At 39.1% G+C, this 18,779-nt stretch overlaps 1 protein-coding gene across 1 annotated transcript; it reads right to left on the bottom strand.

The window, feature by feature from the left end:
* Positions 1–824: 824 nt before the first annotated feature.
* Positions 825–16,709, bottom strand: LOC138680912 (alpha-1,4-N-acetylglucosaminyltransferase-like). Its single transcript, XM_069768121.1, has 3 exons — positions 16,645–16,709; positions 12,243–12,831; positions 825–2,977 (listed from the first exon to the last, which is right to left on the bottom strand). Exons 2-3 carry the CDS (start codon positions 12,807–12,809, stop codon positions 2,405–2,407), a joined length of 1,140 nt encoding a protein of 379 aa, XP_069624222.1. The 5' UTR covers positions 12,810–12,831; positions 16,645–16,709; the 3' UTR covers positions 825–2,404.
* Positions 16,710–18,779: the final 2,070 nt, after the last annotated feature.

The following is an 18,779-nucleotide window of genomic DNA, read 5'->3' as shown; positions in this document are numbered from 1 at the left end:
TAGAGCGCTTACCTTACCCAAGTCTGGCTGGTTAAAGGCATCCTCTAGTGTTGCACAGCATGCACTTCTGTGCATATTAGTTACCTCTGATACCCCAATTGTGGTGTCGATCGCAAGAGGTCTACACTAACTCTAATCCTGTGTCCTGGGATAGAGTTCTGTGGTTCCTTGCTTGTGCTCTCTGTGCGGTACCACGACCCTGTGACTTAATAGGGATCGCTTTCTTCATACAGGGTGAAGTTAACCCATGTGTGTATCCTCATTGTACTGCCATATAGTCCGTCATTACTTAGCAGCAGGTTCCATCTCTGCACGGTGGACCCCGGGCTGCGAACACACCTTATTATATCTATTTAATTATTTGGTGCGTTCCGCTAGCCCTAACATTATGTATGTTGTGTGACATATCTCTGTGATTTAAGGGCATGAAAATTCAATGTTGGAAAATCGCGAAATTTTCAATATTTTATCTAAATTTATTTTTTTTCACAAATAAATGCAAGTAATAGCAAAGAAATTTCGCCACTATTGTGAAGTAAAATATGTAATGAAAAACAATTTCAGAATCATCAGGATCCGTTGAAGAGTTCCAAAGTTATTACCTCATAAAATGACAGTGGTCAGAATTGTAAAAATTGGCCTGGTCAACAACGTGCAAACACCTTCGGGGGTAAAGGGGTTAAGAAAGATTGGATCATGCTCATTTTTTGCCCTCTCAAAATCTATGGATTTCTCAATCAATAGATGTAGATTAATAAATTAATTTAGATTAATATATTAATTCCTTCTAAATCTATTAATTAAGAGAGAAATTTCATATTTTTTATTCTTCTCCTTCCCTTTCATCACATCTTCTGCCTTCCCTTCCTCTTGTCGAACAGAAATAAATAATTATTTATTAGGTGAAGGATTTACAAATGATAAATGCACTGACTTAAGATATATACATTAAAGGGTTTGTCAGGTAGTTCATAATACAGTGGGAAAAAAGTATTTAGTCAGCCACCATTTGTGCAAGTTCTCCCACTTAAAAAGATGAGAGAGGCCTGTAATTGACATCATACGTAGACCACAACTATGAGAGTCAAAAGGAGAAAACAAATCCAGAAAATAACCTTGTCTGATTTGGCAAGATTTATTTTGAAATATATGGTGGAAAATAAATATTTGGTCACCTAAAACATGCAAGATTTCTGGCTCTCACAGTAACTTCTTTAAAAGGCTCCTCTGTCCTCCACTCATTAACTGTAGTAATGGCACTTGTTTGAACTTGTTATCAGTATAAAAGACACCTGTCCACAACCTCAAACAAGTATCAAATACCGGGCACACTCATGGATTTTTGGTGCAAAAATCAAAATTTAATACATACAGTAGCCACTAGTTACAAACGTGATAGACCTTCATCAGTGTAATAGGGTTCATTTTTAGATCCTAGTGTGAGTAGAACACAAACAGTAGCCAAAGATCAGCTAAAGGCTGTAGCCCAGAGCGTAGGTGGTCAGTGACCTGCAATCGGGTATACTGTGACCCAAACTAAGTATGTGCCGAGTATCATATGTCGCGGTATCCACCGCAAGATAATCATCTGTGGTGCTGGTTGGGCAGTGTGGAGGTTGTACCTGAAATGTCTGTTTCCAGACCTGGTCAACCTTTATCTGTGCGTACCCTTTCTGGTGCCATGGGAGTGATTCAGAAATGCTTCAGGTACAGCTTGCATTTAATGTGGTCTCGCTTTTAATACATTTAGGAGGCCGTAATGGCACAGCGAATATAAAAAACGTAGAGTAGGACTGCCCCATTGTGAGAATGCCATGACGTGGCGGGGTGGCTCAAAGAATTGATCAATTGTTTGCTAAATGTCTCATTTTTTAAATACAGTCAGAAATCAATATGTGCATGTCCACTTTATGTTTTGCGTTCTGACCATAAGCCCGGCTGGCTTCTCCGCCTTTTTTTATTACAAAATAGCACAGAGACAAGCCTCAAACATTCTAGAACAAGGTAATTTGGAGTGATGAGACCAAAATTGAACTTTACCATTTGAGAAAATAAAGAACCTCATTCACAACTACCACAAAAGACTTCAATAGTCATTGATGTTAGAGGGGGCATTACATGGTATTAAGAAATGGGGTATGTAAACTTTTGATCAGGGTCATTTGGATGTTTTGAGTTGTCATTATGATTTAAAAAGATAAATCACATTAGTTTGACATTCAATGGCTTCACCCAACCACTAACCATGAGTGGAGAAAAGTTTTGGTGTTATCATTCATATTCTCTGAAAAAAAGGCCAACAAAGTAAAAATTCTGCCTGGGAATGTAAACTTTTGAGTACAACTGTAAATATTGTGAGATGTTCTCACCATATGCACCAGAGGATTGTTTCACGGTAATTGTTCTAATTCCTAAGTAATGTCCCATATGTAGAAGGACAGTATTCTTTGTAAAGATATTCTGCTAATGTGTTGCTGCCAGGTGCCATACTTAATTTTTCTTTATTCATGAAGTTCCAGAGATGCAAAGCAAAGGAGTCATTGAAAGTTGACAATCTGTCCCATATTTGAAAATACTTTCTCCATGCTGGGTAAGGAATAGGGTAAAAGCGCTTGGGATTGAAGAAAGTTATGTTTCCACACATGACATCTTCAGTATCAGTAAATTTTGGTATTTCACAGACCTTCTTTAAAACTTCAGTAAAGAGATGTGGCCCTTGATTTCCCCATATTGTGCTATCATAATTCTTAACAAAGTCCACCATACATGTCTGGGTGAAAACATGATGAGAAGAAAACCCAAAAATACCATTACTAGAAAACTGAGAAGACTGTGCAGCCAAGAAGTCCTTAATGGGAATGGTGCGTATTGAGATAACGTCGGTATCCAAATAAATGCCACCATGCTTCCAGATGAGAGCTAACCTGCAGGCATCAGAACTGACGTGGGTCCAGTATGATTGCTTTTGTGGATCAATCTGAGAATAAAATGGAAAACATTTAACTGCATGCCATAACATTATTTTAATAATTATTTGCAGAAATGCACTTATACTTCTCCATAACTGAAGAAACTGGTGCAAATTATAAAAAAAAGTTTCTTTAATTTTAAAGACTGTCCAGAATTTAAGGATGGCTGGCAAACCACTAGCTGCTGGAAGTTGGGACTATTAATACAACATCAGACAGTGTTATGCCATCACTATATTGTGCTATTTGCACCAGGCAATAGACTGCAGGAAGAAGAAAGAAGACCCAGACACCGTTTTTGGGAGCTGGATTAAGGGAGAATTAGCAAGCACAGGATCAGATTCAAAAGGGATCAATCACTATCAAAGGGACAATTACTATTGTATGAGGGCATAAAGTGGTAAAGTATTATGCAGAGGCACAGAGATGGGCCTATTCTTTTCTGGAGACAAAATGAGGCAATTATTAATTTCATAAAGTTCCAGAAGATGGCATTATTCTTCCATGGAGACACAAAAGGAACTTTAATTATTGCGTAGAGGCATAATCAATGTATGAAAGCACAAAAGGGGCAATATCACTGTGTAAGAGGTCAGAAACGCTGCCGTTACTGTGTGGAGACATAAATAAGTACATTGCTATGGTGTAGGGACCATAAGGGTGCATTTTTACTTTGTTTAAAGGGAGCCTGTCATGTCTTATTTGCAGGCAGGATGTTTTAGAGCAGGAGACATTGACCAGGCAGATTGATATACCTTTCTGTGGTAAAATCTTAATTAAATCTTGAATTTAGGTCATTGACATCCATGGTGATTTTATGGATTTGAATCCAGTGGGTAGTTCTATTCAGTGCATACAGATAACCATCACATGCAGAGTAGGACTACCCAATGGATTTACATACAAACACCAGGGATTTATATGACTAACAAACAAGTTATACTGAATCTTTTCACCAATCATATTTATAATTCTGTTCAGCTCCATCTTCTCTCTACGATGCAGTACACAGATCGAATGTAATATACAGGTTCCTTTTAAAGAATCCCTCCCATCAAAGCTTTTATGCTCTTACTATAATGCAAGTATCATATTATATAGCACTATGCACTCACAATTGCTCATTTTGCCTTTCTACCCAGCTAATTCTTCTCTTTCTTTGCGTTATGTAGAAACAGGACGTTTCTTGTCCCTGCAGAAAACATTCCTCTCTTCAACTCCTGACCCAGCTGCTCCCTCCTTCCCCTGCCATTGACATTTGCACTGACTGATGAGTAAAGCAGGGAAAATTGACCTCCTGTTTCTACATAAAGCCTAAATGAATTTAGCTAGTTAGTTTTAATCATGTGGTCATAGACATGTGGTGATGTCTAAGTGCACAGTCCTTTATCATATGATGACTGCAATATATTAAGAGAATAAAAATTTAGATTTGACGAGGAGTGCTTCTCTAAATACAGAGGGGCACTACTGCTGCTTGGAGGCAGCTAGGGGCCTTATAATTAAGTAGCGTCATAAAAACAGGATGTTTACAGTTTTTTTTCAAGCATATAGATTTCCTGTAACTCTAGGGTAGCACAGACGGGGAACTATCTCTGTGTTGAAGCACAAAGGTAATACCCATACTATGTAAAAGTACAGAGGGGGAACTGTGGACAGATAGAGTACTGTTATTGTGGCGACACAAAGGGGCACTATACGGCTATGTTCACATGCTGTGATTTTGCTGCGTTTTTATTGCTGTGTGTTTGTTGTCTCTCGTGCATGTTGAAAAGGTTAGTGCCCCCCCCCAAAAAATGATTTAACTTCTTTAGGTTTTTGCATGAAAACGCAGCAAAAACTGCAGGTACGGACTGGGGCTGAAATTCAGCCCTGGCAATTGAAATCACACAGGCACATGTTGGCCCCGTCCCCAAGCACCAGATGGGGATAAATTACTAATATTTACCTGGATGGAGGAAAATAAGATTTTCTAAAGCCCAATATTTCTAATGATACCCGTGACCTGCTGGGGTAAGCGATGGAGTAAGCGACTTTGCGCTTCATCACAATTCTTAACAGTATGGGTGTCTTGAGAACACTGATTCTTTTAACAACATTGCAGGCAAGGCAGCCCACAACCAGACAGGCCCTTCTGGCATTTGCCAGAATTGCCAAATGGCCAGTCCGACCCTGAAAAACTGATACCTGCATCTTTAGCTGCGTTTTACTAAAAATTGCTGAAAGAAGTGACATGCTGCTATTATCAAAAACACAGCAGCTTAGACTTTTCTGGTACTGTAAAGTGCAGCTTAAAAATTGCATAAAAACAGCAAAAGAAATGCAACATGTGATCATATCCTTACTACTAGGATCAATGCAATTTTGTTTGCATACATTACTGAGAGGAATACCTCTCTGGCACTGTAGTTTGTGGGGAAAAAAGTGGCAAGCATGCTACAAAAGCAACTTACAAAAGATGCCAATGTGTTAAATTCCACAGAGAAAAGTCTAGGCAATTAAAAGTTTTAACATCAGCCTGATTAGTTTGGTGAAAAAATGAAAAAGTAAGTGACAACAATCCGAGGACATGTAACTACTGTATGCATAAGCGAATATGCTCGTTACTCGAGATTTCCTGAGCATGCTCGGGCGGTCTCCGAGTATTTTGGCGTGCTCTGAGATTTAGTTTTTGTCGATGCAGATGCCTGATTTGTAACTGCTAGACAGCTTGAATACATGTGGGGGTTGCTTAACAAACAGGCAATCCCCACACGTATTCAGGCTGTTTAGCAGTCGTAAATCATGCAGCTGCATTAACAAAAACTAAACCTCCAAGTATGCCAAAAATACTCGGAGGACACCCGAGCATACTTGGGAAAACCCGAGCAACGAATATACTCACTCATCACTACATGTCACCTATGAGCCGCTTGATTTATATATTTATCTTTGCACATGAGGACAGCAGCTCACATGAAAAACTCAGAAATTATTAAAACAAACTTTTATTAAGTTTGATTAAAAAGACTAACAGCAAACATGGAAGAAACACCACAAGAAGCAGTTTCAAGCTATCTCACCTCCTGATAATCCTTCTGGTGAAACGCGTTGAGCTCTAAGCTGAATCCATTTTCATAAGTTCCCCTTTATGTTTCCTAATTTGTCTCCATACACTGGAATTTTTGCAGATATATCTGTTCTCCATTGCATTTTTTCCTCATTGAGTTGGATTGTAGTAACAAATCATCACTGCTTGTGAGTGAAAAGGCTCCCCGAAGCGCTTAGGGGGACGCACGGGGGCACAGGCCCTTCCCCCCCCTTTTTGTTCCTCCATATTGATCTCTCCCACTACCCCCATTCTCTCTTATTGCTGTGATTTGAATGGTACTTACCTATCTTTGTAGTCATCTACAGGTCACCAGCAACTGCCAGGAAAAAGTGCGGGAAGAAGGGGCTGTTGGTTTGAGCGGGAAGAAGCATTGATTTGATTGGCTCAGGACTGAAAAGTGTGGGAAAAACAAAGGTTTTTAAGGCCCTTCTTCTGCGCAATCCAGTCAGTCCGTGTGCAGCAAGAAAGAAAAGTGCACCTCCCTCCCTCCGTCGCGATATTTGTTAGAAGGTATAGTCGCCCAGCTAATGCTGGGTGGACTTGGTTCTTTTTAAAGGTCATATAAATTATTTGATTATTATTTATTTATTTATGAATTCTTAATGGATTTAATCATTTGATTTTAAATGGTTATTAAAGTGTTTGTTATTGGTAACCCTTAATAAATATCGCGGCCTAGTTTATCCATTGAATTTGTCTGTGTCTTTTATTTTAGTTATTTAAGTTATATATTCGTTCTATAATGAATTGGACCTTGTACCTCCGTGCATATGTGCCTTTTGTTTATATCATAAGTATAAAGGGGTCCTCTGCTTACAACTCTATATGGGAATTGCTTAATCTTTATTAATGTTTTTGCATGCAGATCATTTCCATTGTTTATTCTAGCAATATTGAGTTTATACATGGACTATCTTCTGCTGGAACCAGTACACAACAGGTCTTCCAAGGGGCAGCCGCCAATGAGCGGGGGTGCCATATCCTCTGTAAAGTAGGGTGCCAACCTGTTCTGTTTAGGCAGGTGTCCATTTACTAGGAGACAGTCAAGTGAAAACTTCGGGGTTTCCTATGTTTCAATGTATCTATATCTTTATCTCTTTACATTTTTAGGATGTATCTAGGTTGACTCCTCATGCTATCACCCGCACAGGCAGCAATGTAAGGGCAATCATCTTTTCTGCATGAGGTGCGTCTTTTCCAGCCCTATTTTAAATGGTGGTTTAACGATGGGCATCCATCATCTATTGGTTGTGTTTGCATGACATCATAACGTATTTAGGGCCTTTAAGGGCAGAAAAGGACAGCCGCCGAGGGTGCCAACCTCCGCTGGTAGGCAGGCAAAAGGTGAGGCATTATATCTATAGGACCAACCTAGAGTGCACTTGTTTTTGTTGTGGTGTGTGTTTTTTCATGTTTGTTGTTAGTCCTTTTAATCTTAATAAAAATTAGCTGTAATCATTTCTGGGTTTTTTGATGTGAGCCACTGTTATATACGAGGTAGAATCCACAGATTTCAAGTTAGCTACATAGAACGAAAACACAGCAATCTGAATGAGACCTCGTGTCCTTGGTGACACATCCAGTTTTGGCCTGTTTCGCAGACGTTTTACTATTTTTAAAAATGTTTATTGTCATGTTCCAGGATCCATAACTTTTTTTCATTTTTTTCACTCACTCAAGTCATCTCAAGTTTTTTTATACACGTCAGTAGAATTATATTGTATATAAACTTTTATAAACTTTTTTTATGGGGAAAGATATAATAAAAACGGCAATTTCACTGTTGTTTCTCTGCATTTCATTCTTTTTTGCTATTGACTGTGATGCACCAATAAATTGTTACCTACATTTTATAGATTCGAAGCAATATTTCTATAGTTTTATTACTCTTGTAAAATAAATCATATATTTTTGAGTAAATATATTCTGAGAGCCATAAGTTTTACAATATTCCATCAGTGCAGCTGTATAAGGGCTTATTTTTTGCATGACAAACAGTAGTTTTTAACCCCTTCACGCCGTTAATAATTTTCATTTTTTCTTCCCCGTCTTTCAAAAGCCATACCATTTTATTTTTCAGTCCACATAGCCTTGTTTTTTGCAGGATAAGTTGTACTTTTGAACTACATCATTCACTTTAAAGGCAATGTGGCATCAGATCTGGGCATCAAACTGATAAGTGCCATCCGCCTCATTACCTCCCTATGTTTCTCACTGATACCTGTCACATTGTAGGTTTTTATCATAAGGCGGCACTGTCCTGTCTGTTTAATCAATCTGGTAGTGTATTTTCTGTGAGATTACTGTGGAGTCTGTAGACATGGCCCATCTGTGAGCAGGGGCACAAAACTATGCATCTAGGGTGATACTCCTTGCCACAAAACAATTTATGGGTTTGTACGTAACTTGAGGGCATTTTGGTTCTTGCTAACTATGCTGATTTTATCTTCTTGCTACCTGTCACCACCCTATACCCTAAACATTATTATCCAACGGCCCTACTATTATGTGATTCTTCACTTTTTTATATAGTTTGTCACTGTTGGTAGCCTTCCTATGATATTTTCTTTGGCTGCATATCATGTAGTCTTTCTGTAAAATTAACATAGGGTCTATGTTAGGGCCTCGCGGGAACAATAGGAGCAGCTGCCGAAAAGCAGGAGCGTCAATATCGCTCTCCATAGGGTGCCAACCTCTGCTGTTAGGCAGGCAACAGTGAAGAGTCCTGTACAGGGTAATGTCAGCTGATAGAACACTATAGTCAACTACACTTCCTGGGAGAAGTTATGTCACTTATCCATGTCATGTAAATAAAAGCTTATAACCTGACGTTAAATTCATCCATTGGTTGGATGAAAGCTGAAACCCTCCAAAATATGGTTTATGTTAAGAAAATAAATTCGCATCAATGCAGAAATATTGATCAGTTAATGGACACAGAATGGTCAGATTTTGGCAAGACAAAAGTTTTGTCACCTGGCCATATAATGCACCCAATCCTAGTTTACATCCTCACCTGTGCTCAGTAAATGGTCCGTTAATTAGTGTGTGTGTATAAAAAGAAACCCAGCACCCCAGACCTTCACTTGAACTGCAACTTGATCTCTGACAACATGCCAAAAATCCACTCTGCGGCCAAAGCCTGGATTATCAAGAGGCTGAAGGCTAGATCCACTGCAGAGGTGGCTGGCACCTTTAATGTGTCTCAGCATCAAGTACAAATAATTAAAAGATGATTTGAAGAGGCTGGAGATGTGTTTGACAAGCCCCGATCCGGAAGACAACTGCTCAGGAGGAACGTTTGTTGGTTGGAAAATCCAAAGACTCTTTTCAACTGCAGCAAAGTTCCAACAGTCCTGGTCACCTCAAGTACCTGTGTCAACTAGAACAATTTGTAGGATTCTGTCTCAAAATGGCCTCCATGGTCAAATCAGTGCACAGAATCCAGCACTAAACAAAAAGCAAATAAAAAACCTTGTGGCATTTGCAAAGTCCCACAGCCTGCTAAACAGATGGACACTGGAAAAGTGGCAGAAGGTGGATTTCTCTGATGAATCGTCAGTAGAATTATACCACAGCCTCTTAAATACTGCAGGAGACCTACTGGAGCCCGTATGGATCCAAAATACACCCAGAAAACAGTTAAATTTGGTGGTGGAAAGATCATGGTCTGTGGTTACATTCAGTATGGGGGTGTGCAAAACATTTGCAAGGTGGAAGGCAATATCAATAGCCTAAAATATCAAGTATTAGCTACCTCTTATATTCCAAATCATAAAAGGGGTTAAATTCTGCAACGGGATGGTGCTCCATCTCATACATCCATCTCTACAACAAAGTTCCTCCAGGCAAAAAAGATCAAGGTGCTCAAGGACTGGCCAGCCCTGTCACCAGACATGAACATCATTAAGCATGTTTGGGGTAGGATGAAAGAGGAAGCTTGGAAGACAAAAATCAAAGAATCTAGATGAACTCTGGGAGGCATGTAAGACTGCATTCTTTGCTATTCCTGATGACTTCATTAATAAGTTGGATGAATCATTGTTGAACCGTATGGATGCAGTCCTTCAAGTTCATGGAAGTCATGCAAAATAATAAATATGACTCTAATAGCACCACAACTTCATTTACCAATGTTATGCAATGTATATTAATATTTTAAGTTAATTATTTGTTTGAATATCACATTACTTTTTGTAGGCAACAAAACTTTTGTCTTGCCAAAATCTGACCAATTTATTTTCTTAACCTAAACCACATTTCGGAGGATTTCAGATTTCAAAAGAATAATTTATACAACCAATGGATGAATTTAACATCAGGTTATAAGCTTTTATTTACTTAACATGAATAAGCGACATAACTTCTGTCAGGGAGTGTAGCATCATTGATTAGTCGCTTACCGTCACCAGCTGCTCCATGCATTTTTTTATTGATCCCACTGAGATACTTGTTCTGGCTGTTTACTGTATTTTCTTTGACATATTAGCACTATATCATTACCAGATTTGCTGTCCAGGAAACAGTTTTTTTTTTTGTTTCATTTATTACCTAGGTCTGCATATACTTATATGCCCCTTTCTACATCCAGGGCTATCTAGGGACATCAGGGACAACCACCGAAGAGCGAGTGCGCCAAAATCATACCCTCCTAGGGTGCCAACCTCAGTTTTTTTTTTGCTCACTCACCATCTGTTTTGTGTATATTTTGTCAGGATATACTGTCTATATTTTAATGAGACATATTGCACACTTGTTTCTTGGTTCATTATGTTATACATGTTACATAGTTACATAGTTATTAAGGTTGAAGGAAGACTATAAGTCCATCTAGTTCAACCCATAGCCTAACCTAACATGCCCTAACATGTTGATCCAGAGGAAGGCAAAAAAAACCCATGTGGCAAAGAGTAAGCTCCACATTGGGGAAAAAATTCCTTCCCGACTCCACATACGGCAATCAGACTAGTTCCCTGGATCAACGCCCTATCAAGGAATCTAGTGTATATACCCTGTAACATTATACTTTTCCAGAAAGGTATCCAGTCCCCTCTTAAATTTAAGTAATGAATCACTCATTACAACATCATACGGCAGAGAGTTCCATAGTCTCACTGCTCTTACAGTAAAGAATCCGCGTCTGTTATTATGCTTAAACCTTTTTTCCTCCAAATGCAGAGGATGCCCCCTTGTCCCTGTTTCAGGTCTATGATTAAAAAGATCATCAGAAAGGTCTTTGTACTGTCCCCTCATATATTTATACATTAAAATAAGATCACCCCTTAGTCTTCGTTTTTCCAAACTAAATAGCCACAAGTGTAATAACCTATCTTGGTATTGCAGACCCCCCAGTCCTCTAATAACCTTGGTCGCTCTTCTCTGCACCCTCTCTAGTTCAGCTATGTCTTTCTTATACACCGGAGACCAGAACTGTGCACAGTATTCTAAGTGTGGTCGAACTAGTGACTTGTATAGAGGTAAAATTATGTTCTCCTCATGTGCATTTATGCCTCTTTTAATGCATCCCATTATTTTATTTGCCTTTGTAGCAGCTGCCTGACACTGGCCACTGAATATGAGTTTGTCATCCACCCATACACCCAGGTCTTTTTCATTGACAGTTTTGCCCAGAGTTTTAGAATTAAGCACATAATTATACATCTTATTACTTCTACCCAAGTGCATGACCTTACATTTATCCCCATTAAAGCTCATTTGCCATTTATCAGCCCAAGCTTATAGTTTACATAAATCCTCCTGTAATATAAAATTGTCCTCCTCTGTATTAATTACCCTGCAGAGTTTAGTGTCATCTGCAAATATTGAAATTCTACTTTGAATGCCCCCTACAAGGTCATTAATAAATATGTTAAAAAGAAGAGGGCCCAATACTGACCCCTGTGGTACCCCACTGCTAACCGCTACCCAGTCCGAGAGTGCAGTAGGATTAAATATTTTTTGGTTTGAGGCAACCTCTCTTCGGGTTCGCTAGTAATGTTTGCACTGTTACATAATATTATTCTCACGATTTATTGTGGCCATTGCACCACACAAAGAACGGTCTTCAGAAGAGGTATTTATGTGCTTGCTCTGTAGAAATGAAAGTCTTAACATTTAGTCATATTAATTAAATCACTACTAAGAATCTGAATAAGAAAAAAATGGATTTTGCTGCATGTTACCTTCTGATACCAGGAGTGAAGTGGTGTGTCAGTTAAAATGTCTTCCATACTCAAGGGGAAGAAATAAACATTGCTCAGGGATGAGAGTGCTGGAAAGTTTTTCTTCACAGTTTCTTCTATGTCGGTATTGCTTAATCCTTTCATGAAGAAGGCCACTGGTCGGTTCTTGTACACACGAGCTGCAGACTCAATGGCACATAAAACTAATGAAGGAGGCTGCATTCGATCTGTACTTTCTAAAAATATGATCCCATCACCTTCTTTTAATATTTCAGATGGAGACCTGAGAGTAACATTGAATGTTGTGGTTGAAGGTGGATTGCTGGTTCTCATTAACATCTTTTCCTGAAAACTTGATTCTTTGGTACTTGGTACATTTGTAATGTTTGACCAGCTGTGAAAAGGATTATACATATTATCTACTAACAAAGATGATCCATTTAACATTCTTTCTCCTGATACAGAAAACATGAAAGGCAAGATATTCTCTCTGTAGGTGATTCCATAAAAGAAACCGATGGTTATCAGTACGAGCAGGAAGACTACTACCCTCAATGATTGTAACATTTCTGAAGCATATGTTGTCAGACTGCAAAACAAAAGATAATCCACAAAGAAATTTAGTTACAAAATGTCCAAGTGAAAACATTATCACAAGTAATGATAGAAAAAAGTAAAAATTTCAAAAACACATTTACATTTTGCCTAACAAAGTAAAAAAATTGCATTGCACATAAATATTTTTATTTTATTTAGAATCTTGAAAAAAGCTGATAATTGTAGGAGGATAATTTTCAATGTCCCACTACACCATGGACATCCTGCTCACCAAGCATTGAACCTGTTATTGATAGAGACGAGTGAATAGATTCAATGCACATCCAATTTGAGTTACATTTTTAGAAATTCCCTAAACATGGTAATTTAAAACATAATGCGATTCATGTCACGGGAATCACCTAGAATAGCCGTCACCATTTTACACATTACAGAACATTGTATCAGCCAGAGAGGATCACAACTTTCTCACAATGCCTTTTAGCTGTGACATGACATAATACAGCACAGCCCAATAGGAGTAACTACTATTGTCAGTATAAAAGCAGAAGCAGGAAATGAAGCAGCCATTCAACAGTAAATCTGGATAGTGGAAAAGCCATAAACACCGAAGAAACTGTACTGATAGTGTGTGACAGTATGGCATTGAAGAAATTTAGTGTCACTGTGTGAGGAACAGATACAGATAATAATACAGATTTAATTGATAATGGGAGAAAGATTGGAGAGTCACAGTTTCATGTATGTGTTTTCAGGGCAATAGAATGCTTTGGTGTACTTTAAGTATGAAGTACCTTCAATTTCTGGAGAATAATTTGCTACAAATCAATTTTCTTCCCAATATTCAGCGACTCTCCTTAAATTTCCAAAAATTCGCTTCGCTCACCAGAAACAATAAATTTCTTACAGAAGGATAGAAAGACAGACGGACAGATAGATAGATGGATAGATAGATAGATAGATAGATAGATACAACCAGGCAACCCCCACATGTAGTTATGCTGGATAATAGATGTAAATCATTCAGCTGCGGCAAGAAAAACAATCTCCGAACACTAAAAAATACTCGGAGGACCCCCGAGCGTGCTCGGGAAATCTCGAGTATCGAGTATATTCCCTCATCACTACTAAGCACCTTCATTTTTATAGATGTATTCTATATAGCAGAAATGCAATTCAAATTTCATATATTCAATATTTGCATGCATCTTAGTGCTTATAGAGGCTGCCATATCCTTTTTTTGTACATCATGCAGCCATAACATCTAACATCTTTTCACACTTGCTTTATATTTTTCTGAGGTGCAGTTTTTTGCAGTATGTTGTTGGAGGTGGTGACTGCCTCCTTTTCTGTCTGAGCTCTTCCTCCTATCAGACTAAGATGGTTTTTAATTAGTGCTGGATCCTACCTGCCCTTTAAATTTGTAGATTTTAATATTAAAGAGACATGTCTGATAAATACAGTATTATGTTTAGGGTCCTATCAAAGAAATCATGTATGAGAGGGGTAAGGGGGAAAGGAAATCGGCTTGCCAAGTGCGGAATAAAGGACTTGTGAGCCTGAAACACATAAAGCTGTGTCCCCGGCCCCATTGTACCCTTCCCCCCCCCCCCTTTTATTTTTATGCTTTTTTATTTTATATATTTTAAATGTTGCTATTAAAAGTCATGTTTTAATATATTTACCTTTTGCGGATGCTTGAATTTCTTTCCTCGTGCATATCAAAGAAAGGTCACCTTGCGGTAGTTGATGAATGGCCAATTTATGAGCTAAGTACCTTCATTTTTTTAAAGAATTTTGTATACTTCAGTAATGCAGTTAACATTTCATATATTCAGTGTTTGCAAACAGTGGGGAAATATTGAGAACATTGAGTTAACATTGAGTTCAAGCACCTTCCAGCTTCTATTGGTTTCAGGTCTGGAGACTGGTTAGGCTACTCTAAGTCCTTGAAATACTTCTTACAGAGCCACGCCTTAGTTGCCAGGCTGTGTGTTTTGGGTCAATGTCCTGCTTGAAGACCCAGCCTCATTGCTTGCCTATTGTACTGTAGCCCATCCCAGACTTGTTCAGGTCTACAATTTTGTTCCTGGTGTCATTAGACAGCTCTTTGGCTTTGGCCATGGTGGAGAGCTTGGAGTGTGATTGATTGAATGTGTGGACAGGGGTCTATTATACAGGTAACAAGTGCAAGCAGGTTCAATTAATGCATGTAATAAGTGCAGAGTAGGAGGGCTTCTTAAAGTAAAACAAACGGGTCTGTGAGAGCCAGAATGGTTGCTGGTTGGTAGGTGATCAAATAGTTATTTTATAAAATAAAATGCAATTTAATTATTTAGAAATCATACAATGAGATTTTCTGGTTTTAATTTTTAGATTCTTTTTCTCATAGATATGACAGACCTCTTCATTCCTTGTAGGGGGAAAAACTTGCAATATCGGCAGTGTATCAAATACTTATTTTCCCCATCTCTTTGCAGATGGAGAGATAGACTGATGTCTTATGAAGGAAACTACCAGATACTTTAATGAGCACAGTTACATAGATATTACAGAGGAGAAACTCTATAAAAATGCTTCTGCTTTGTGTGCACTAGACACATCCAGTAAAGGTTCACATTGCTATTTGTAATACTCTGCAGCCCACATCGTGGGTGCTTTAAAGGCAAATAAACTGGGTTTTAGCTTAGGGGCCCAATGGGATCATGACAGCAATCTGCATCATTGCCTTGGGTAAAGAAAAACCTAGCTATGACTCCATAGTAACGATGTAAACATGATTAGTTTAATTGGCAAAATAAGTACCGTAGTAATACTTTGCAGAACAATGCTCAATTTTCTAAGAGTCGCGCTTGTAACAATTTACACCTTCCAGAAAACTAACATGAAATGGATGTAGTGAACCAATATTTCACTGCTGCCGTACATTATATAAGTGATGTAACAAAGCACAAAATGTGGAGCATGTGAAAAAGAAAATCATGGTGGAGGAACCAAACACATGAGAGTCCATAGCCAATTAATACAACACAATACATTTTTCAGTGGCTTCATGTCAGTATTTTGCATTCATAGGGAATCATATGCCTGTCAATGCACTCCGTAGGGTATGTTCAGATGCTGCATTTTTTCAGCATTCTTAGTACATTTGTTCATGTTACAAAAAACCACTGCCTTTCAGTGTAGCAAAATTTACAAAATCTCATGTACATGCTCCTATTTTTTCGTGCGTATTTAAATTATTCTTGCGTTTTTTCAAATGTGCAGAACATCAATTATTTCAGTGTTTTGTCACGCATTCAAATGAATGCAAAAAAAGCCAAATAAAACCGCAACAAAAATCCAACAAAAACTGGTTAATTGTACACTGCGATTTTCCAGCCAAGAGATGTGTTTTTAGTTCATAAAAAATCACTTAAAAATGCTCAACATAGCCGTATGAACAAAGAGAGAGAAAAGTTTTCTAATTAACAGAAGTTCCTGCACAAACTGTCCAGTGTTTTCAGTGAAACGCTAATGTATTTGCAATAAATTATTTCGTATAGAGGCGTACTGCACTATGTATGATATTTTTCTTTAATGCCCATAGAACCACAACTACAAGTTTGATATCACTGTAATCATCAGGTTATAATATTATTCATACTACATGTAAAAAACAGTATGTAATTAGTCCTAATTCTGAAGAAATACATGGCGCTATTAGAAAAATTCTGAATGTGGTTTTGTACATTATCAAATTAATCAGCAAATAAAGTAAATTATCTAAAATATAACCAAGACAAAATATTGTGAGGCTCAATAATTACAAATTAAATAATATAATAACTATTATCTACTAACCAGTCGTCTGTTCCTTCACAGTTTTATTGCGTTATTTTTTCTCTTTTCTCTTCCTTTTCTTGCTGCCTCCACTTTTGACAAATAAGTCACCAAACTACCACTAAAAGTTGTGAAATGTTTTTAGGGGATGTTCTTGTGGGAACAGGTTTTGTGAGTGCTACTGCTCTGTTAACTGCATTCTTTCTCTACATCTTATGAACTAGTAGAACATGTAAGTGTCTACATCCAATATGATAAATGGCCATTGTATTTATGCATTATCCAAGAATTTTGCTGTCCTAAAGGTACCGCCACACTCTACGATATCGTTAACGATATCGTTGCTTTTTGTGACGTAGCAACGATATCGTTAAGGAAATCGTTATGTGTGACAGCGACCAACGATCAGGCCCCTGCTGGGAGATCGTTGGTCGCTGAGGAAAGTCCAGAACTTTATTTCGTTCTTCACTGGTAACCAGGGTAAACATCGGGTTACTAAGCGCAGGGCCGCGCTTAGTAACCCGATGTTTACCCTGGTTACCAGCGTAAACGTTAAAAAAACAAACACTACATACTTACCTTCAGCTGTCTGTCCCCGGCGCTGTGCTTCTCTGCACTCCTCCTGCATCCTGTGTCAGCACCGGCCAGCCGGAAAGCAGAGCGGTGACGTCACCGCTCTGCTTTCTGGCTGAACGGCGCTGACAGTGCAGAGGAAAGCAGAGCGCCGGAGGACAGACAGCTGAAGGTAAGTATGTAGTGTTTGTTTTTTTAACGTTTACACTGGTAACCAGGGTAAACATCGGGTTACTAAGCGCGGCCCTGCGCTTAGTAACCCGATGTTTACCCTGGTTACCGGGGACCTCGGGATCGTTGGTCGCTGGAGAGCTGTCTGTGTGACAGCTCTCCAGCGACCAAACAGCGACGCTGCAGTGATCGACATCGTTGTCGGTATCGCTGCAGCGTCACTTAGTGTGACGGTACCTTTAGTGTTCATCATCAACAAATTAATGCCTCAAACCAGTACTCCCTGACAAACATTACACATGGAGCAAACACTGAAATTCCTGGGTGTGGGGGATATCCAAGAACCAAACCATTACCATTCAGATGAAGTTACTAGGTATAGTTGTCATTACTTTTCTTTACTATAAGAAAAAGTCTATCATTTAGGGCACAGACAGACGGCCAAAAACTTAGGCGAGGATTGTATCACAGTATTCGGACTGGCTGCTCTCCTGACCTGATCTTGTCTAGAGATGAGCGAATTTGCTCGGGTTCCCTCTTATTCGGCAAGCTATAGTGCTTGCTGAATAAGCTGCAGTGGAAACCTGGCTTCCTGGATCGCGCCGGTCGATCAGCTGATCGGCGTGGCAGCTGCATGTGTGACAGTCACGACTAGTGTTGAGCATTCCGATACCGCAAGTATCGGGTATCGGCCGATACTTGCGGTATCGGAATTCCGATACCGAGATCCGATACTTTTGTGGTATCGGGTATCGGTATCGGATCCATAGTGAGGTGTAAAATAAAGAATTAAAATAAAAAATATTGATATATTCACCTTTCCGGCGGCCCCTGGACATCATCGCGGGTAAGCGGCAGGCTTCTTTGTTTAAAATGAGCACGTAGGACCTGAGGAATGACGTCGCGGCTTCTGATTGGTCGCGTCGCGGTCACATGGGCGGCACGCGACCAATCAGAAGCCGCGACGTCATTCTCAGGCACTAAACTCCTCATTCTAGGAATTTAGGACCTGAGGAATGACGTCGCGGCTTCTGATTGGTCGACGTCATTCCTCAGGTCCTAAACGCGCTCATTTTAAACAAAGAAGCCTGCCGGTTACCTGCGATGATGTCCAGGGGCCGCCGGAGAGGTGAATATATCAATATTTTTATTTTAATTCCTTATTTTACACATTAATATGGATCCCAGGGCCTGAAGGAGAGTTTCCTCTCCTTTAGACCCTGGGAACCATCAGGATACCTTCCGATACTTGGTGTCCCATTGACTTGTATTGGTATCGGATATCGGTATCGGCGATATCCGATACTTTTCGGGTATCGGCCGATACTATCCGATACCGATACTTTCAAGTATCGGACGGTATCGCTCAACACTAGTCACGACACATTATTATTATCATTATACATTTTTGT

Source organism: Ranitomeya imitator, chromosome 5 (assembly GCF_032444005.1).
Source record: "Ranitomeya imitator isolate aRanImi1 chromosome 5, aRanImi1.pri, whole genome shotgun sequence".
Classification (NCBI taxonomy): Eukaryota; Metazoa; Chordata; class Amphibia; order Anura; family Dendrobatidae; genus Ranitomeya; species Ranitomeya imitator.
Note: the sequence above shows the minus strand (reverse complement) of the source record. Positions and strands in the feature narration are given on the sequence as shown.